Below are 22542 nucleotides of genomic sequence, written 5' to 3'. Positions count from 1 at the left end.
GCAGTGTACCTGTCCCCCACCGTGGAGTCTAGGGGTTCGAATCCACTGCGGCGCATCCGGCTTTGTCGGGCATCTGTCCATACGAACACAACTGACCCTGTGTTCTGGGGAGGGAAGCCGGGCGGGGAGGGTGATATTCAAAATTTGTCACCACACATAACTCCCCCTACGGGCTGGTTTTTCTGCAGATTATCCTGCCACATTGAAGCTTAACAGCTCACTTTCTCAAAAACAAGCCCTAAGGCATGCAAAGTGGAAGTCTTACATTTCCCCAGACTAAATCATTAGATCAGCAACACAAATTGCAGCCACAGCCTCCTCCTTTTATTAACACACATATTACACTTAAGACACTTTTTTTTTTGTTGCTTTCCTCCCACCGAACAGTAAAATCCTAAGTGTTAATTTGACTCTGAGAGTGTACAAATGTACCCGTAAGGGAATTTAGCTGTTTACCATTGGTGGCTGTGTACCCTGTGGCTGCTGTCATGGCACATAAAGCTTTTTCTTTGTTTGGTCAGACTTATATTTCTCGGTCTATATCACCCACCCCATCCACCCCCTCCCCTCTCTTTGCTCCTGACAGCTCGCAAATCTGGCACTAACCGCGTCTAGAAGGGAATCTTTTCCTTTAGCGATACAACATAGTATTTCAGGCAGTTGAAGCAAATCCGTTTCTCACACATCTGTAATTACTCTGCCCTTGGGCACAGGCCAGAGGATTTGGCCTATAAACCAAACCAACCACTGGCCTAAATCACTCCTGTCTGCCAGTATACGTGAACCATAAAGATTATACCTTTTTGTTGAAGTTCCAGGCTGAGAGATTGACTTTTTTAGTTTTTTTCTTTTAACATCAATTTATGACTGATGTCACATGCCGTAATGTTAAATAAGAGATTCTGAAGAACTACCTTTGCGTGATGATAAAGTGTGAGTTATTGTAATGGCATGAAAAAAGAAGAAAATATAGGGTTATACTCAGAGATGTGTCTGTCTGGCACAACGGTTCACGGGGTGAAATAGGAATTCTGAAGTCGGGTGTTAATGACACACCAGGGGGGTGGGTGAGATATCGTCTCTGTCGGGTGGAAACCTCATATGTCCAAAACTGTTACTTTTCAAGGATTCAAACAACAAAAACAGCAAAAGTAGCAGATCGACAAGCTCAAAACGCGTCGCTTCGCACCGCATTTTGAGCTTGCGCATCAGCTACTTTTGATGCCTTTGTGTAAGGGCGCTAATTTACGAAAAAAAAACACAAAAAGTTAGAATATGGAGATAAGAGGTTTCTGCGCGACAGCAGCGATATGCCTGCTGCCAAGAAGCCCATGAAGCCAGAGAGAGAGTGACAGCCCAGTGACAGGCTGGGACACAGGGACACACAGGGCTCAGTGAGTCATACGGGACAGTGTTGACATGCCATCATTTCAGCTATAGTCTCTGAGGACTCTGGGGGGCTCTTAGTTTAGAGAGAGTTCACTCATAAAGACACTGACTGACTGACTGCTGCAGAAGACTGGGTCTGAGCAACAGTGGGATACAGGAAAGTACACAGTGAAATCCTCCTGAGTGCAACTTTTAAAGTTTAAAAAGTAACCCCTTAGGATTTGACTGAGACTGAGTGAATACTTAGTCAACAGCCAGTGATGCCCAACCTGTGGGCTGGGTCACACTGGTGGGCTGTGAGGTTATTGCAAGTGGGCCCCCAAATATAAATATATGGCCATGCCCATACATGGGAATAACGGTCTCCATAATATGACTATGGCGGGCATATCGGTCGGATCCGCGGTTCTGGACAACCGCCTATCCAAACGACTCGCCACCGGGCATAAATGTCCCTCGGGTCGTCGGCGACGCACGCGTCGAGTTTGAAGGCGGTCGGTCGGACGGTTCTGACCGTGCATCTATTAGTTGGGGTGAGTTTTAGGTCAGTATAGACAGAAGACTCACAGAGAGTCTGAGTGGTCTGCTGGCACGCTGGAACACCACTGACCTTTTGCTTGCCATGAGAGAATGGAAGATTGTTATTCTACAACCCACCCCAGGGAACTTCTGAAGGTGTCACTACTGACAGTGATTCACATTTCAAGAAGGTATGAAGATTTCTCTCCAACCAAACTCTGGCCCATTGTTGTGCAAGGCCACTGCACGGTGCACCTGACACATTTTAAAGCACACTACGGCATGAGCAGCTTGTGTGCTTTTGTGTTTCCGTGGATAAAGCCCGCCACACTCCAGTGTGAAAACCTATTCATAAATATAAATGAGGAGGAAGTGTTATAGGACAATGATGACACATTAAATCTACAAATTGAGTCATGGTGAAATGACAAGCAATAGTTTTGCGAAAGATTCATATTTCAGTTGAGAGCAAATCCTATTTCGTTGAGTAATAAAATTATTCCTTAATGTGCTTAATGTGTTAGTACCTCAGCCTGTGAAAAAGGAGGACACACACACTGAAGCTTGACCTTTTCATTCGAACATTTAATTGGAGAACAGAAGAAGAAAAAGAAGGAGAGAGAGCGAGGGAGAGAGATTCATCTACCTGAAAGCGTCCACCTTAAAGGTTTAATGACATTCACTTTTACACCACATTCAAAGTCTTTGTCCTGGTCCTTCAAAAGTGTACAAAAAGTTTTAAGTGAAAATTCCATTCCAGTGATCCATGGCAGGTGTTTTTCTCTCACATTTCTAAAGCCTTTTCAACTGCAATGAAAAAAGAAATCTTTGCCTGCGGGTGTCGCTGGTGAGGGATTTTGCCTGTCAATCATCGCCTCTGCTCCGCCCCCCCCAAAGGAAAGGATAGGGGAGGGGAGGGGCGAGGAGGAGAGTGGGCGGGATTAATCGACTGTGACCTCACTGTCGAAGGGCCAAGCTCAGATTACTTTTCAGCCTAATTATTCAGAAAACCCCAGACCACAGAAAATCCACTGAATGTTCTAAGTTCAGGTTTTTTGGGTGTAATTGAGGTCATAAAACCCCAAATAAAACATTGAAAATAAAAAAAGTGAAAATGAATGTCATGATACCTTTAAGAAAAGTACCATTTTACATCTCAATCACATCATGCCAATACGTGTGTGGCTCTGCTCTGTGGAACGATTTATTTGTGATAATCAAACTTGAATGAAGTTTAATCATCTCATCTTAACCAAAGGTCATAGATATCACTTCACAATGGGATTCTTGAAAGCCATCTTTATTAAACAGGAGTCCTTGGCTTTTATATATTATGCATGGATTAATTTTCCTCCCACGGACAAAAAAAAGAAGAACCTTGCGAGATTTCATTTATTCCTCTCACAGTGGAATAATACCCATCAACAACAGCGCATCAATTGTGGTGCAATATGACCCAACGCTGATGTGGAATTAATTTCAAATACTTCATGAGCAAAATAATGATGTGCTGCCAGTGCTTACGCATGCCAAGCGTCAGTAAACACAAACACAACGTTTTGCGCGTGTGTGTGTGTGTGTGTGTGTGTGTGTGTGTGTGTGTACACGGCTTTGCCTTGTTCGTTTACCGAGGTGCGAAACAAACAATGGATCTGTTGATGTCTTTGCCACACTCTGCCACATGGAGTCACACAACTTTTCATCTGCTGCCAATTCAGAGAAAGCTTTTAGAGGAATAACAGGCACCTTGTTGTTCTACTCTCCAAAAACAACAGCGAAGGAGTTGATGAGAGAGAGAGAGCGAGATGCCATGAATCTGTCCATTTCAACAAAGATAATCCTTTGGCAAATCCAACCCAGAGGCATTTCCTGCCCACTGCCGCAACCTGGACACACCTGTCAGTGGGTCTGACACCTTAGCACTGGAATTGCCTCTTTCTACAGCTATTTTGGGCCTCATTTTCAGACATTCCAAACAGCGCGCATTTTCCCTCCTTCCTGACGCACTCTCATTGACATGATACATGCTGCTCACTCACAGATCTGTAAATCTGAGAAACATAAGGCTGTCCGGCAGATGAATATGGAAATTGCCTCAATAGCCCTCCATCAGACCATTAAGGCTCCCATAACAGCTAGGGTGCTGACAGCGCTCCGCAAATACATTGAACTGAATCTCAATATAACCCTGACGTGAATATGGATCAAGCATCCGGCATTGTCCAGGGTGGAAACGCTTGTCATTCTCAAGGAATTATTTCAACCCTTCCCCCTAAAAAAAATATGCATTCATTCACCTAACGCTTAAAGTCGAGAGCTGGGGAAAATGTGTGTGGATTTTTGAATGAGAAATTTCCCATAAAGCCCATGGCCTCGATTTGGCGCCTGCTTACCAATATGTCTGCCTTTACTGCTCTGTAATCTGGGGAGCAAATATCAGCATCCTCCTCTGTCAGACCTACGGAGCGTGACTGTCAGAGCCAACAGATGATGGTGAAGACTGCTGGTGCACATGGTGTGTTCTGGTCGTGTTTGTGTGCACATTGGAGAGAGACAGAGAGAGACAGACAGAGAGAGAGAGAGACAGAGAGAGACAGAGAGACAGAGACAGACAGAGTGAGTGAGATAGAAAGTGAGAAAGACTGACAGAATATCTTGAACAGGCACAAATTTACACTTAAGTTTCCATTAATAAAATGGCAATATGGATTTGATATAAAATGTATATCTCTGACCCCATCAATTACTTTCTATCTGCATTAATAGAGACTTCATTAAAACATATTGGTTATTATAAGCTTACGTTATACTGTGTATCCATGTTTCTTTAAAACAATGTGATATTTCCCTCCAAGGTCCCTACAAGAGTAAAGAGTTGGTCCGTTGCTACACCACTACGATGGAATCTGCATCAACTCCTGCCTTTGAGGTTCCACTATTGGCCAGACCCTCCGTTCCAGCACCTTAGTGTAGTAGTTCTCAAACTTTTTCATGTCAAGGACCACCAAAATGATACATATTAGCCTACGGACCCCCCAGATTGAAAAGATAAGCCAGGGATTCCCAAAAGAGACGATTTTTGTATCTAGTAGTGATTTTCAACCATTTTAATTTGAAAGAACCCAATTTGATATGCATTAGGCCATGGATCCCGATTTGATGGCATTTGTATCTCTGTAAAATCATCAACGTCAATCTAACTGTGAGAGTATACAAATGGAACCAAATGGACCCTTACAGGTCAATTGGTTCCATTGTACACTCTTAGAGTTACAGACCCATAAGGGTCCATTTGGTTCTATTTGTACACTCAAGAGTTACAGACCTGTAAGGGTCCATTTGGTTCCTGTTCCTGACTATCAATCATTTGACTGGGGACCCCCTGGACCCTCCAAGTACCCCTGGGCGTCCCGAGACCCCACTTTGAGAACCACTGTCTTAGCGTACTTCCCCAGTAAAGCTGAGTATTGTGATGCCTCTATAACTGGCAAACACTCTCTCGGCTCTCGGACCCCTTTTTGAAAAGACCCCGGTCTTCCACTCCTTTGGTAGTGAGTGTTCCAGACTTCCCACACAATGCTGAAGAGACGTGTCAACATCCACAACAGCCTCTCGACAACCCAAAGCCTTCAGTATTTCTGGATGGATCTCCTCAATCCCTGCAGGCTTTTCTCTGAGGAGCTGTTTGACTACCTCAGTAACTTCTTCCAGGGTAAATGATGTTGATCCCCCATCATCCCTCTGGCTCAGCTATACTGCCTCTATCCCAGAGGAAAGAGGCAGTATAGCTGAGTTCAGGAGTTCCTCAAAGTGCTCCTTTCATTGGAAATAGTCTCCAGACTGTCAAAAATTAAAGAACAATCTCACAAAATAAATGTAAGAGCTTTTACTCCCAGGTCATTTTAACCTTGTAATAACTGTGTTAGCTATTTTACACCCTCATACTGGTAAAAACTTAAAAATAAAAGTAATCTTTGTATTTTAAAATGTCCTTGTGGTATTTGTTATGTTGGCGAAACTAAGACTCGAGAGAACTAAAGATCACAATCTCTGAACATAAAAGCAGCATTAGAAATCACGATTAAAGGTTCCCTGTAGCCAGGCATTTCAAGATGTAGATTGCAGGATATTGAACTAGTGAATCCTTTAAAGGAGGTGGTGATGATAGAGACCATCTACTCTTACAGAGAGTAGTATATAGGTCTCAGCTCTATTGGCAAGGTAGAAGGTGCGTTGGTTTACCGAGTCCGAGACTGGGGTTCGATCCCAGCTCGGCACGAATCACTACATATACAGTAGTTACAGGAGTTGATATGGTGTGTGATGTGAAATACATTTCAAACTAGAAAATGTGCTCCTCGGAGCACAAGTCTCCGCCAGCGGACCCGTGCTATTTTAATCAAATGAAATCACCTACCTTATCTCTAACCATAGTTCTTTAGGAATGTTCTAATTTACGTAAAATAGAACATGTTACTATATTATAGCAATTATATCATCATAACAATAAGTAATGAGATACAATAAGTAATGAGATACAACCTCCGTCAGGGGAACAGACAATAATACTAATTTACTCGGAGGAAGAGGAAGAGGAGGAGGAAGAGGAGGATTCCTCCTCCTCGTCTTCATCCACCTCATCAGTAGTGGAGAACTTACGGGAGGACACGGGACGGACAGAGCGCTGCTTGGGACGACAGCTTGGACAGAACCAGTCTCCTTCCAAGACAGACAATGCTCTGTTTACATTGAAGCAATCTATCATATGGGAGTCGTCATAATTGACTGGTTTGTTCAAATACTTGTCTGTCTTCTTCATCTTCATTGTCTTGAACAGTTTCAGCAGTTGATTGGTGTGTTTGATCAGCTTTGGCCTTCTGCGCCTTTGTTTGACCAATGTTAGGTGTTCTCAGAGGGACACACACACGCACGGACGGGTGATTTGGACTAGAAGATACTGTTCCAATCAAGACTGATTGATCCCGTCTTACCTCGCTTCAAAAACGTAAACGGTTTTTTGAAGTGACACACCTATTTATAGAATTGTATTTCGTCATGCATTCCTCTAGCCAATCAAAGGCATTGGTGTCAACATATTAATACGTATTAAGATTTCGGTCTTGTTGTGGGATCAATTCAACTCTAGTCCTCTTCTGTGTTACTGTTGTAGATGAGTATGCTTTCTTAGCTTTGGCCTTCTGCGCCTTTTCTTGACCAATGTCAGGTGTTCTCAAAGGGACACACACACGCACGGACGGGTGATTTGGACTAGAAGATACTGTTCCAATCAAGACTGATTGATCCTGTCTTACCTCGCTTCAAAAACGTAAACGGCTTTTTGAAGTGACACACCTTTTTATTATAGGATTGTATTTCGTCATGCGTCCCTCTAGCCAATCAGAGACATTGATGTCAACATATTGACACGTATTAAGAGTTCGGCTTTGTTGTGGGATCATTTCAACTCTAGTCCTCTTCTACGTTACAATTGTAGATGAGTATGCTTTCTTAGCTTTGGCCTTCTGCACCTTTGCTTGACCAATGTTAGGTGTTCTCAGAGGGAAACACACACGCACAGACGGGTGACTTGGACTTACTGAAGGTACTGTTCCAATCAAGTCTGATTGATCCTGTTTTACCTCACTTCAAAAAGTAAAAGCTTTTTGAAGTGACACACCTATTTATAGAATTGTATTTCGTCACGCGTCCCTCTAGCCAATCAGAGGCATTGGTGTCAACAAATTGACACGTGTCACGTGGAGCTTGCCCAATGTTAGCTTGGCTAACAATGTTTGCTCACACAAAGCGAAAACATATTCTCCACCTTCGAAGTGACACACCTTTTTATTATAGGATTGTATTTCGTCATGCGTCCCTCTAGCCAATCAGAGACATTGATGTCAACATATTGACACGTATTAAGAGTTCGGCTTTGTTGTGGGATCATTTCAACTCTAGTCCTCTTCTACGTTACAATTGTAGATGAGTATGCTTTCTTAGCTTTGGCCTTCTGCGCCTTTGCTTGACCAATGTTAGGTGTTCTCAGAGGGAAACACACACGCACAGACGGGTGACTTGGACTTACTGAAGGTACTGTTCCAATCAAGTCTGATTGATCCTGTTTCACCTCACTTCAAAAAGTAAGGGCTTTTTGAAGTGACACACCTATTTATAGAATTTTATTTCGTCACGCGTCCCTCTAGCCAATCAGAGGCATTGGTGTCAACAAATTGACACGTGTCACGTGGAGCTTGCCCAATGTTAGCTTGGCTAACAATGTTTGCTCACACAAAGCGAAAACATATTCTCCACCTTCGGCGGAGACAATAAAGTGTATTATATGTATCATTAACTCAGATTCCACCACAGCAAACTGAAGATGATGGGCAATGTTGATGATAAAGAAAAAAGTAAAATATCGTATCGTATTGTATTTGTGAGCCCAATATCGTGTATCATATCGTGAATATTGATGACATTGTATCCATTATGCTCTGTGAGCTTTACGACAAGATCAAGTACATCTGTCTGCTACTTAAATGCAATAGTTGTCTTTAGTAGTTATACAGAATGGTTTCATACTGTATGATTTTATGTCACCACATTTTGGCGATGACTTGGTAGAACCAAATGTGACATGACATCCTACAGTATCCTTCATGCCCTAAGTTTAAGGGTCAATTATCTTAGAAGAACAAGAAAAAGTACAAACTACATACTAAGAATGTAATGACATTGTGTAATGTTAAGAGCATAACCCACTTCATCAGGAATGAAAAGGATACTGCCAAAAACACCACAGGGGCATAATTTAAGCATATAGCACATTTAATATGTTCTCTGTTGATGCCAAGCAGTAGAGCTAAGGGATCTCTAAGCATAGTGATAGAAACAGGGTCTTGGGAACTAGAAAGAGACAGAAATAATTACCCTCTCATCCTCAAGCAAAACCCTCTGGGAAATCATACTCTGCTGTCTGTCTGTCTGACAGTCTGTCTCCAAACCAAAGACGGCGTGGCTCCTAGAGTGCCGTGAGCCGTCTAGAAAGAGCATTTGTGTGTCTGTCCGTCCCTTCGTCCGTCCCTCCGTCCATCCGTCCGTCCATCCGTGGGTAATCTTGCAAACCACCATTTTTGGGCAAGACTGACATCATCAACATGATGTCATCAACAGTGATGGAAGAAGTAGTCACATTTTTTTTCGGTACTTGAGTAAAAGTACAAAAGTATTGGCATCAAAATGTATTTAAGGTGCCAAAAGTAAAAGAAGCAGAATGTCCCATTTCACAAGTTTCCAAATGTATAAAAATCCTTTGAAAATAGCAGATCTACAAGCTCACAACGGGTCACTTTGCGACGCGTTGTGAGCTTGTAGATCGGCTATTTTCAAATTACCAAAGTATATATATATATGTCTGAGGTGGTTTTATTTCAAAAGTAACTAGTAACTAAAGCTTGTTTCACTAGATTAGTCCCAAAAAATATTATTATTACTATTGGCAGTGTTTTACTTCCAAGTTAATCGTGTCTCGTCTGTCATTGGTTCTGAGAAATCACCCATTACAGAGTGCTGCCTAGCCATCTATAAGAGGGTCAGGTCTGTGTGTCTGTGTGTTCGGAGCTTTGGAAACAAACCACTGGACCGATCAGCACTAATCATGTCGTGCACGTGGCCAGTAGACTAACTTTATAACTCTAAAACAACACACTAAAGCCCCATTTATATTTGTTACAAAGGATATGACATCTAGCATGCATGAGATCACCACCTAATCTGGCACAACGGCAGCGTGGCGTCACATCTTTATTTACAGAATACTGTACATACTGAACAGATAGAACTAGTCTCACACAGCCAGACAACTATTCCACAATCTCCGAATGCTATATAGTCTGGAACTACATCTCCCGAAATCCGAGCTGTCATCTGTTCGTCATTTCCGTTCACGAAAATATGTTTTAAATTGTCTTTACATTTAATTTTTAAATTTCCATTTATGCTAAGCAGCAAGCTATATAATGCTTCGACGATTGTGATTTATATTAGGATACATTTGCGCGACTGTAAAGACGCAACAGAAGTGGGGAGGAGGCTTCAGCTTCACCTCCGCTTTATCGCTTGATCATTTTCAGAGCTTCCGTTGCTCCAGACTGTATGACGGAAGCATTTGAAAATTGTGGGAGGTAACAGTCTGGCTCACGAGACTAGTAAGAACTAGATACAACCAGAGAAATAGCTTGAGTAGCTATAAGATTATCCTCTTATATCACAGAGAAGCTCCTCAGACCACTGGGATACTGACATTTAGCACAGTCAGTCATATCTCCACTGCTAGAGGACAACGTCCTACTATTCACGGAATCTTATACTTCTATCATTATTTAGAATATTCTGCATGCAATCTTTTGTTAACCGTCTGACATTGAGGATTTAAGTGACAATTCACAACCCCAAACCAGTGCCTAAGTGCATCCTTCATTACACTTGTGTTGTGAGCTTGTAATGTAGATCTGCCATTTCTGGCATGTAACACTGTCGTACGCACGATGGAGCATAAATTAAGCGTAAAGGTGGTTACACACCGGCGAATATGCGAATATACGCAAAATTCGGACTCGTTCGGAATAATTAAAAGACGCTTTTTTCGCTCCTCGAAACTGGTGTGGAAGCTTGCATTGACTTTATAAGGTTTAAAAATACGTAATATTCGCATGAAAGAAATCGCCCCGGTGTGTAAGGACCTTTACCGTTGTTTTATACTTTTTCCCCCCTATTTTAGAGCATCAGTGTTAATTTAAAATAGAATATTTTAGGCATCTTTAAAACGGCCTAATTTTTTTCCATTTGACTGATGCACTCTAATAAAGGCAGGAGGATTATAGGTCCTAGGGTCGAGGAACTTCATCTTGAATGGGACAGGACACTTCCTGATCGCCTCATCTGGCGCCTGGAGAAAGGGGCCTTAATGACCTTACGGTGACATCATAGCACAGTGTGGATTGAATGCTTTAGAGCTGCGGCGTAGATGGAAGTGTGAGACCCTACGGTGGAGACTATGGGGCATGAAATGCAGTGATGATCGGGAGGTTAAAGTGAAGGCATGGGGGGGGGGGGGGCAGAGCAGGAAAGTGTGAAGAGGAAGAGATAGCAGGTAATCAAGAGTGCGAAGGAGAAGACGCTCTCGGTAAGTTAGCCGTCAAGCGGAGACAATCAGGAATCAAGAGGAGGGCAGGATGGAGCCTCTTATTCTTATTACTCAGTGATGGAAGAAGTACTCATATTTTTTACTTAAGTAAAAGTATCAATGTAGAAATAGTCTGTTACAAGCACAAGGTCGGTATTCAAAATCTACTTGCGCGACGCATTGTGAGCTTGTAGATCTGCTATTCTCAAATTGCCAGTGTATATATATATAAGTCTGAAGTGGTTTTGTAATAATAATCAAAATCTACAAAGTAACTAAAGTTTTCAGATAATTATAGTGGAGTAAAAGTACAATATTTGCCTTAGAGATGTAGTGGAGTAGAAGTAAAAGTATTGCAAATTGGAAGTACTAAAAATCACGTGGCTTGTTGTGTGTATAATGGGAGCTGAGCAGGGCAGAGACGTTTAAAAGAAAAGCAATGTAATGACCTCACTAAAATGCTGTTTAATTGAGGCTTTATGAGACCCGCAAGGACACCTACACAACCAACCAACAGCTCATTCATTCATTTTTACAAAATGGAAGATTTCTGAGCCAAGGATGAGTGCAGGATCGTTTCTCTGGTTTGCTAACCTTTTCCGTGGGAGGGCAAACAATACGCTAACCTTGGTCACTCTCGAGTCAGCCTTTGTGTCGAGACTGTCTTTGTTGTGAGTTAGCATCGTAATTCCATGTGCTACTTTAATACCAATCAATGTTTCATAATGACAAAACCAATCCGTGTTGCTGAAGCTGTGCTGGAAAAAAAGTTTATTCCAGTGATGTCACTGGAATAAAAGCCATGAATGGGGAAAACTACAACTGTTACACACAGTTTTTTAGCACTATCCTTGGTGGCTGTGTCCTTGTTCACTGACTTTATGGCAAAATTGATATTTAGACTTCAGAAACCATGAGTCGTCAGGTTGATGTAATGGCAGCCATAGACCATATGGGCGTGCCAGGCAGATGCTACCCACACAATGCAGTAAATGCAGCAAATGACGGTTCCACAGAAAGAAAGGGAGCTACCACTGCAAAAGGCTTGTTTACCTTTAGTATTGAGTCTAGTTTTTTTGGACAGTCAGAAGGACTTGGTTCAAATGCATACTTGAGGTCTCACATTGTCAAGGGGATGCAGTAATTCAGATATGTAATGTGGGGCCAGCCTGTATAGTATTTTATAGGTGATTGATTATAGAGTACCGAAGTCCTGACGTCACTGCCTCTACCCCTGGGTCAGGGCGTTATTTATTGTATTGGAAATCCCAAAGGCAAATCGTGTCATTCATTCATTTTATGAATTACACATTCATTGGGTAACCCGTGTCGAGTCTGGCGGACACATTTTGGACTAACAGGAGGTGAGACGGAGGAGCGACTCAGAGCGGTAGTAGTGCATTGCAGTAATCAAGACGGGATGAAACAAAAAAAACATGAAGAACTAGAAACGTCCCGCCAGGCCAGGTTGCCTACCCAGGGCAAGCACAGTTTGGAAGGCAGTGATAGCCCATTGGAATGGAACCTGTGAACTCTGACTGATACATCTTTATCACAAGGCTCCACAGATAATACTGTATGTACCCAACATAAGTGTCAATGGCCATGCAGTCCCCAAGGTCAGGGGAGCAGCTAGAGCAAGGTCAGTCAGGAAACTCTGTGCAGTCGCTTGCGGCTGGCCTCAGCTCCACGCTTCTATTGTCAACAATACACATTTAAATAATAGAGCACTCCATTTAAATGGGGAAGTTTGCATAGCTCATTTGCTGCTCGTCACTAGGTCCCGAGAACATCTCTGAAAACGTATACGGTGTATTGGTCCCTTAGCAGCTCATTTAAAACTAGCCTAAAAAAACCTGGATGGGACCTTCTTTGACCAACACCAAATTTGAAATGCCCTCCTAGAAACTGCTGCTCAACCTTCACCACCCCCGTTACCACCTGTTGTATTGGATCTGCTTTAATGTAGCCTACTAGCGGGGAATAGAAGTCTGCTATTTGGTGAGGGGAGATGTTGTGTGCTCCCCTTGAGTACCTAAAAGCAGATGCATCATCGCCGCCAAACCTTGCTCATTTTATATTCATAAAACAATATTTGAATTCAATTAATGAGTTGTCCCGACTGAAATGTTCAACCGGGCATTTGCCTTTGCACCAAGTTGGTTACTGAGGAGCTATGATGGATGCCCAGGCAATAATGAGTTTAACACATACCGTACCTACAGCCTTATTTATTCACAAAGAGGAGAACTTTTTTTTTCTCTCTTCTTGATCAATGCAGCCACTTATATACCTTCCTCTGCAAGGTCGCTAACAGTGACAGCTCAGTGAGTGGTGCAATTAACCCATTTAAACCGGGAAAGCATCCGTTTCATTTTAGATTTTAGCTATATACAGTAGCAACATACTGTACGTTTTTCAAAAAAACATTTAGAACAGTGTTTTAGAACAGTGGTTCCCAAAAAAATAGACAAGCTCACCGCGCATCACTTCCTGCCAGGCTGCAAGCTTGTACATCCGTCGTTGAACATTTGTTTTATCGGCCTCAGGTCTTAATGGCTTAAAACATAATAAACATTGGCAAGTGAAGGGTCACAAGATCAAGGATTTTTCATTCCTCCATAATGCCTTTAGAAAAAGGAAACAAACACTTCGGCTATCCAGCCTTCGTCAGTGCAATTAGAGGGAAATGAAATCCAAGGCTTATTTTGTTTTCCTGTACAGGTTAAAAACACAGTGAGCAACACAGCAGCAACTAATAAACCTTATGAGATTTAGGTGTGCCAGAGACATGGGTGTGCTAATGTGCAAGCGTAAATAAGTAAGCACACCTAAATCTATAACACACCCATTATTTTTATTATCTGCATCTGTGTTGCTTACATCACAGTGTAGTACTCCTATAAAGTCAGCCTTATGCAGCCTGCTGTGTTTTTATCCTGTCGTTTTATTTTTATCTGAACCGGAACAAATACTATGAAATCAGTCTAGGGTTTTATGCCCATTTTAGCTTGTGCTGGTTGGTCAGCTACTACTGCCCTATAGTACTCCTTCCTTCCACCCAGGGGAAATGTGACGTAAACGTATGCCTGATTTATACTGGGCTGCACATGGCGTCATCACACACAAAACGTAGCTGATCTACAGGCTCACACCGTGTCCCAGCTTGACGCAATGTGAGCTTATAGATCGTCTGTTTTTGGGTGCGTGACACGGCATGCAACCACGTATGACTCTGGCCTTATTATTTCACTGAAATATCCACAATTTACCACTGTGTGGGTCAACTCTCATAGTCACACCGTGCTGGCGATTGGAACGCTCACGATGTGCCAGTGGTCATCATTACCAGCAGTTACCAGTGTTGCCAGATTTTGCGAAAGAAATAAGCAACCAGGTCTATGAAAACAAGCCCATAAGTAGCGACTATAGGCTACATGAGCACTTTAAAGTGGTTAGTACGATGGAATAAAACCATAGTAAATTAGTATAGTCTAGTTCTACAAATAACTGGGCATTGTAAACTGCTCAAAGACAGGTTAAAGCAGAACACAATGGACACTTTGATTAAAGACATGACATTGTACAATACAGTATACACACTTGTAAAGAGTTTCAAATATGTAGAAAACGGTAATCATTAGACGGTGCAATCATGATGGAAAGATATTCTCTACTCCTTTTAATAGTCCACATTCTAAAATACATTTAAAAAAAGCATTTAAAACGTGTAAAAACAGCAATATTTGGACCATCTAAATAGATGGTAAAATATGTTTTTTTTCCCCTCACATAGTTGGAAAAACAAAAATAGTGTTCAACTTATGAGTTGAAACTGTGGCACTTAGTTAAAAACCCAAAAAACCTTGATCTGTACTTCAGAGAGACACGCACTTTCATCTTCAGCCCTGGGATTCACCACCTCCAATGCACCACCAAGAACCTCCAAATGAATGAAAAGTACAGATCAAAGGGCACAGAGGGGAAAGCTATTTCAGGGGCATCGTGATCTTTACAAAAACAAATTAATACGGTGACGTGACAAGTTCTTGGAGAGGAGCCGCCACGTAGCGGTCATTAGCTCACGGGGGGAGGAGGGGAAGGTGCGAGGGAAGAAACGAGGGAAGAATTGACTTGTAATTCTGTGGACACGTTTGTGGAGTTTGCTGGCATTTCCGTGGGTCTGTCGTCGGAATTTACAGGTTCTTCTACGGGCTTGTTGTCTGAGGACTTCACTGGCGTGTTTGTGGTGGGCGCGTCTGTATGTCTGTCTCTTTTACTTTCTTCCGTCTGTCTGGCCGTGACGTCGTCCACCATGGGTGTCACGGTGAAATAACTGGTGTGCTGGAACTTGATCACTTCGTTACCCCAGCTGGTCCACCCGGGGTGAAGGCTTCGGGCAAACAGCTCCAGACACTGGGCTTCGGCACCTACATATGGTCTCAGTACCTCTATTAAATGATGTATAGGAGACCAGAAAGGTATAAGAGGATGAAAGATAGCAAACTCAGAATGTAAAAAAAAATATATATATATATATCTTCAAAGATCTCTGCAATCATTTCTCTACAGCAGGGGTCTTCAACAGGTGGTCCGGGACCCCTAGGGGGTCCTTAGAGTTACTACAGGGAAAGCCAAAGACCAAATGTGTGATAGAACTTTTTTTTTTACATCAACCACTTGAACCCTAGAATTCCTTTTCTGAGGGGAACATTAGCCGGAAATAGCAGATATACACGCTCACAATGCCTCGGCTATTTTCGGCAAAGAGGTTTGGTGCAGGGGAAAAAAGAGAAGATCAAGTACAAGTTTTCAAAGTATTGAGGGTTTAAGTGGTTAACTGTCTGAAAATACACATTAACATGAATCCAACACTGATGATAGTTCTGTCAAACAAGTCTATATGAAATCTATGAAAAAGGTTTAATCTGCAACATAATGTTATACAATATGTAGTGGGGGGTCCCTGCTTCATCTCTCGCTCAGCTAAGGGGGTCCTTGGCCTGAAAAACGTTGAAGACCCCTGCTCTAGCTAGGAAGCACTGTGTTTGTTGGTCTACACTAGACTGTGCACTGGGAGGGTTTGTGAAGGTGGAGGCTGGCGCTGACCTTGAATATGTGAATAATGCTGTTCCAGGCGCTGCACACATTTGACAGATACGTTTCACTTCCCCACCGCCTCCTCTGTGTGCTGGTCTGTCTGTTCAGTGTTCACATGCACACATGTGCCACCACCATCACGCTCAAACTTGGCCAACACTCAGGAAGGTAATGAGCTCAAAAGCCCCAGAGTCACAGCCTCTCTCCACATCGAGCCTACATCTAAGTCTCTACCATCCCATTCTCCCTCCCTCCCTATGTCTCTCTCTTCACGTCAGAGAGACAAACGTCAGGGAAAGGTAAAGGCCAAACCTGCACCTCTCGACTCGACAGGCTCAACCGGTGACTCAGCTCTCAAAGTTGGAGAGGGAATAAGAGCTCTAATTACCCTATTAAGCCTCTGAGAGGGGACAGTGCATCAGACTGAAAGAAATTGCTGAAGAAAAATAGTTATATTACTTTCACACTTACAGCCATCTTTCGGGCGACGCATGGTGCCTGACATTTTCCTGAAATTCACATTAAACTGATCTTGCAGTGATCAGGTGAGAAATCCGATTATGCTGTGGAGGGCTCTATTCATACAGTTATAACAATCACTTACAGTAATTACACTGAGTACCTTCATTAAAGCAGCATTATGTTAACTTTCCTCTTCTACCCCGGATTTGAACCTGGTTTCTGAAATTTTTACCATTGAGCCAATAGAGCCAGACTGCTTGCTCGGAGGATAAATTGAATCTTGACCATCAGCTCAAAATTCGTGTCAGATGTGTCTAGGTGAGACATGACCTTGCTTTGACACAATCTAAATGTTTCAATAGAAGAGCAGGGAGACTAAATACAACCACCCCAATTGTATAAGTTATATTGTATTAACAAAATTACATGTTATGAATTAATAAAAAGTTACATAGTGAGGCTTTAACTACCCAGTTAGCTCCCATACTTATGGCCACAGGTAAAACACAAGGAAACAAGGAAGTTCAACATGCACACACCAATTAAAATGAATTGTATACTAATGACTCACTTCAACAGTCCGTGGCAGATGCACAAGGCAGTCAAAAGGCAGGCACAGCCAATAAAGTACTCAACTTGGTTTTATTGTAACAAAGGGTAATGTTACTTCTAGGGATATGCATGGCAGGCTAAAGTTTTCAGATATTCTACTGCTCTTAGGGACGAATATTGAAACACAAAGCGTATTAAACATAAATATACACCAGAAAATCCAGAAAATTTGATCGGCTCAGCTGATAAATTAGCCTCGATCTCCAGGCTTTTATTGTTTAGTTTTGCTAAAAAATAAAAGCCTAGCCCAGCGCGTCGGTGTACTCGGTATGAGGAAGTGTTTCACTTCCCAACCAACCAGAGTACAGTGGGCGTCGCTCGTAATGTTGTGTTAACCGGGCGGGCAGATCGGTGAACCAATGGGATCAGGCGCAATCTCTTGCCGGCTCTATACACCCGCCCCTCTATACACGAAATCAGGAGCGTTGGGGCAGTCTACTGATAAATCAAAAGACAATAAATCAAAATCACACCATTCACCCATAGCCGCATTGCTTTGGCCTAGCAACTGGTTTTCATAATCAACAGAAACAAAAACGGTATATGTTTAAGACTCACATGAAAATCGAATGCGGAGACTGGCATGATTATTCAAATATTTGAACTCATCCCTAGTTACTTCAACCTTCACAAATATGAAAATGTTAAGGAACCCCTAATTAACAAAACAAAATTCAGATCATTCACATTCAAAGTGTAAACAGCATTCCCCCTCCACCAAATGTAATATGGAGAGATCAGGAACGCGCATCCACGTTTATTAACATGGAGGCATGTTCCCCATCGCGTTGAGCCGTCTGCTCCAGAAAGAATCATTTCAAGGTATGTTGTTGTTGAGACATGACTCCTATATCTACAACTTATCATATGAAGCAAAAAAGTTATGCAAAAAGTTACTAATATAATGCAATAACTAGCAAAGTAACACCGTTACTTTTTAGAGCAGTAACTAGTAAAGTAACCAATTTAGGGTGAGTACACACTGTAGGATATTTGGTCCGATTATTATTATGCTCGCCGACAAAACCTCCCGACTTATTTTAAAGGCCTACAGAGAGACACTGGGTCAGGGGCCCGACTGTGAGTGCTACAGAGAGACACTGGGTCAGAGACTCCATGAGCCCTTGGCTCCCTGGTTATGGCGTATTGGCCACTGAGGTCACAGCTTAAGTCTGAAGTCAGTATATTCATCATTTATCACTTCATCATTTACAATTACAAGTGAGATTACAGGAAGAAGACTTTTCATGTTATCGATTTTACTTCCTTGAAGTCATTTTATTTTATCTGTGTCTTACAGTAGCAGTGGCAGTACATCTTTTGCACTTCCATATTGCTTGCAGTTTGCAACTTTGCACACAGGTTTATTAACAAATCAGTCTGATTGCATACTTAATTTCTGTACGCTATACTGCAAACAGGGTATTTGTGCGTTTCTAAGTATACTTACTGTCTGTTCTTGAGTGTACTCCCAGTACAGTGAATCTCCTAACTATCTTGCTTGACATTTTGATATTATTATTGATATTATATTGAGTCTTGACAATTGAACATCCATTTTGCAGCTCTTTGAGGTACAATAAAAAGGCATCACAAGTGATCGCCTCAGATTTATTTTCATTTGTTTTTCATACTTCTAGTGCTCATTTTCCCGCTTAGATAGAAACACATCTAACTAATAGCAGAGTATAGTAAGTATTATGTAGAACAGTGGTTCTCAAAGTGGGGCCCAGGGACCCTCAGGGGTTCCTTGAGTGGGTTCCAAATGGACCATTACAGGTCTCTATAACTCTGAGAGTGTGCAAATGGAACCAAACAGTTCCATTTCCCTTACAGGTCCATTTGGTCCTATTTGTGCACTGTCAAGAGTTGTGGGGGTCATTGAAATGAAAAAAGGTTTGAGAACCACTGATGTAGAGCAGTGGTTCTCAACCTTTTGAGGCCTCGTCCCCCAAAATAATCATATTTGAACTGGGGACCCCCCACCCTGACAAGCACTTGGAAATGTAGGAGTTGAGAGGCATTACATATACTGTAGTTTGACTCGGTTCGGTTCTACAGATACATATTGTGAAAATAACCAATCTTCAAGGCAAGCTGTGGATTCAAACACTCAGGCAGACTTCGTCATAATCATTGTGACACACACACGCGTCAGTGTCAGTAAACAATAACCTGCTATTTTCACAAAGAAAGTATTGTCTATTTCTATGGAGCTAAAAGGACACTGAGCAACACCTTGCTGTTCTGTTTTGCCCTCCATAGACAGCACAATAAATCGCTTTCCCCTGAGGGAGGGAAATGACGTCAAGGCTCTCTTATTCATAGGCTCCCTACATATTCATTGTCAAGGTCTCACATTGCTGTCTTCACAGCACACAACTTACTGAAGACAAGGGGGGCGGGGTTGCATATCTAAGCGACAAAAGTTTTATAGTCAGTCAGTTTGGATCTGCCATATCAGTTATTGTAAATTAATAGTGCATAATAGCGCCTAATATCATAAGCATAATATCCAGGCGCTTTACAATGTGCATTCACCCATTCACACACCGACGGCGGAAGAAACCATGCAAGGCACCAACCTGCTCATCGGGAGCAATTAGGGGTTCAGTGTTTTGCTCAAGGACACTTCGTCACTAACTCTGGGGGAGCCCGGGATCGAACTGGGAACCTTCTGTTTCCCAAGCGGCCGCTCGTACCTCCTGAGCTATTGCCGCCATAAACACATTTCTCAATGTAACAATCGTTTAAAACTGCAAACATAACTGATGTGAGAAGTACTCCGAAATGCTTTTACCCTCCGTGAAAAAAACACTATGATGGAACCAGTGTTGTGCAGTAACGAATTAAAAATAATATATTACTGTAATATTATTACTTTTCCCAGTAACGAGTAAAGTAAGGTATTATTCTGCCAGAACAGTAATATAATACCATATTACTCGGTCAAAAAAGGGCTCGCTACTCGTTACTGATGACGAGCGTCTTTTTTTTTTGCTCATTCATTCATTTAATATGTACTCTCTCTCCGTCTCTCGTAGAGGCAAGTTCTCGCATCGTGCAAAAATAGAGCAGATCTACAAGCTATCAACCTACGTCAACAGAGATGCTTTTTAGCTTGCAGATCAGTTCTTTTTTAGCACGCAGCCTGCGCACAGTTATGACGTAGTGCATGACCCGTATGCGACTTCTGCGTCGTGTATTTCTCCGACGTTTTATAACTTCAAAAAGCTCTCAAACTTCTATTTTGAGGCACGGAATTTACTTAAAAGATATCGTTCGGATAGAATGTAGTTGTTTAACTTCATATATGTGGTCAATTAATCATGACAGAGCCCATTTAAAAAAAATTCAGAGAACCGGCAGGGGCGGACAGTGACACGCATTGTATCCGAATAAAGTAACCTATTTTCGGCATGGCCCTTTCAGAAGTCCCCCTGCGTCACTTGTCTGGTGGTCGGGGAAACGAACTGCTGATGAGGAGAGGAAACGGTGTTCCTCTCCTCTCCTCTATATCATTGGTTCTCAAAGTGGGGTCCGGGGACCCCCAGGGGTCCTTGAGGGAGTTCCAGGGGGTCCCCAGCTAAATGATAGATTAGGCACCAAATGGACCCTTATGGGTCTCTAACTCTGAGAGTGTACAAATGGAACCAAATGGACCCTAACAACGGGTCCATTTGGTTCCATTTGTACACTCTCAGAGTTAAATTGACATAGATTTTACAATTTAAATTGCGGTCCAAGTGATAGAAATGCCATTAAATGGGGGTCTGTACGTAGCCCTAATGCATGTCAAACTGGGGGTCCTTGAAATTAAAATGGTTGAGAATCACTGCTAGAGCCGTAACAAATCTTCTCTTATGGGGGTCCCTGGCATATCTTTTGAAATGGGGGTCCGGGGGCTAATAAGTGTCAATTTGGGGGTCCTTGACATGAAAAAGTTTGAGAACCACTGCTCTATATCTCCTCTCCTCTCTCCTCCCCCCTTGCACTTTGGCTAATTAATATTGACTGGTGTAAGTTATGTTGAAAAGGTTAAGAAATGTTCAGGCAGTCAGCCAGTGTGTGCAGTTCAGATTGATGTTGTTCCTGTAAGGATAATTATTGTTCCAATTCCAAATATGGAATTTGCAGCAGCAAAATACTTAAAAGGATAAAGACTGTTGACTGTTTTCTATTGTTCCATTAAATTGGATTCAGTTCTAAAAGGCTAAAAACTGTACACGTCTTTTCTTTTGCGAGGGGGCGCGGGGAAAGTAATATAAAGTAATATGTAATATATTACCCTTGATTCCAAGTAATAAGTAATATAATATTATTACTTTTCAAAGGAGTAATAAGTAATAAGTAACATATTACTCTCCTAAGTAATATAAACCAACACTGGATGGAACTCTTTCTTCATATTTGGATCATGTCACAGGACAGTGCCCAGCAGGATCGCAATCATACATGCTGTAGCATTGCCCTCTAGTGGTTATATTTTACTAGTACATCAGCCAATAGTGACACCCAGTAGTAGTAACCAGACAAATGGTGGGAATATTTACCAGAAAGTGAGGGCTTCTGGGAGTGAAGAGCTGATGGGACACTGACGATCAGACGCTGGTCCTCCACAGGGACTTCTGACTTCATTGAGGAGCTGAAAAAAGACAAGTAGGTCAGGGAAACAAAGATTACTACACTTTATTACATTCATAGAATTACAGTAAAAAAATTTATAAAGGATGAAAGATTAAAAACAATTTAGCTCATTTGCATAGAATAACACTTATAAAGCCTATATTCAGACCTTGGGGAGATCTTTCCAGCCTCACGGTATCGTCCGAGCACCAACACTTCATAAGGCTTCTTGTGCTGTGAGTCCAGTGGAAAGACAAACTCACCGGACCTGGTGACCTGAGGGAAAATAGCACACCCTCAATGCATCTTAAAAAAGCCAAACAAGGCATGATTAATTGTCAAACAAATAATTGCGATTAACCATTTAATTGTGTTTTTGGCATTGAACATTGAAACATACGTACACATATAATTTATATTTCTGGTTGCATATTTGCCAAAATAAAAAAAATGCACAGGGCAGATATGACAAATACCTTAAGTATAAAATACAAAGAAATGACTGACAATGGCCGGTGCCAATAATCAAAATAAATAAAAACTTTGTCCAAAATAGGACAAAGTTATACTTAATAAAAACCGATAACTAAACTTTTTGTTATCACCGACTCCTCTGGTGCATTGTCCTCTTAAAACATTTGGTAAGAGAG

General features: G+C 42.0%; 1 protein-coding gene across 2 annotated transcripts in view; it reads right to left on the bottom strand.

Annotated features, from left to right (window-relative positions):
- mettl4 (methyltransferase 4, N6-adenosine) overlaps positions 1 to 22542 on the bottom strand; it is a 133919-nt gene that overhangs the window by 105565 nt on the left and 5812 nt on the right. The window contains exons 7-9 of one of the 2 annotated variants that reach the window (XM_080418505.1): positions 22062 to 22168; positions 21820 to 21911; positions 14760 to 15543 (exon numbers count right to left, since the gene is read on the bottom strand). In XM_080418505.1, the coding sequence (XP_080274631.1) occupies positions 15170 to 15543; positions 21820 to 21911; positions 22062 to 22168 (573 nt within the window). In that variant the 3' untranslated portion in view covers positions 14760 to 15169. Of the gene's footprint in view, positions 1 to 14759; positions 15544 to 21819; positions 21912 to 22061; positions 22169 to 22542 lie in introns of those variants that run through there. The other variant, XM_080418506.1, reaches the window with a different exon arrangement.

Source organism: Gymnoscopelus braueri (assembly GCF_963280865.1).
Source record: "Gymnoscopelus braueri genome assembly, chromosome: 21".
Classification (NCBI taxonomy): Eukaryota; Metazoa; Chordata; class Actinopteri; order Myctophiformes; family Myctophidae; genus Gymnoscopelus; species Gymnoscopelus braueri.
This window is presented reverse-complemented; position numbering and strand designations above follow the sequence as displayed.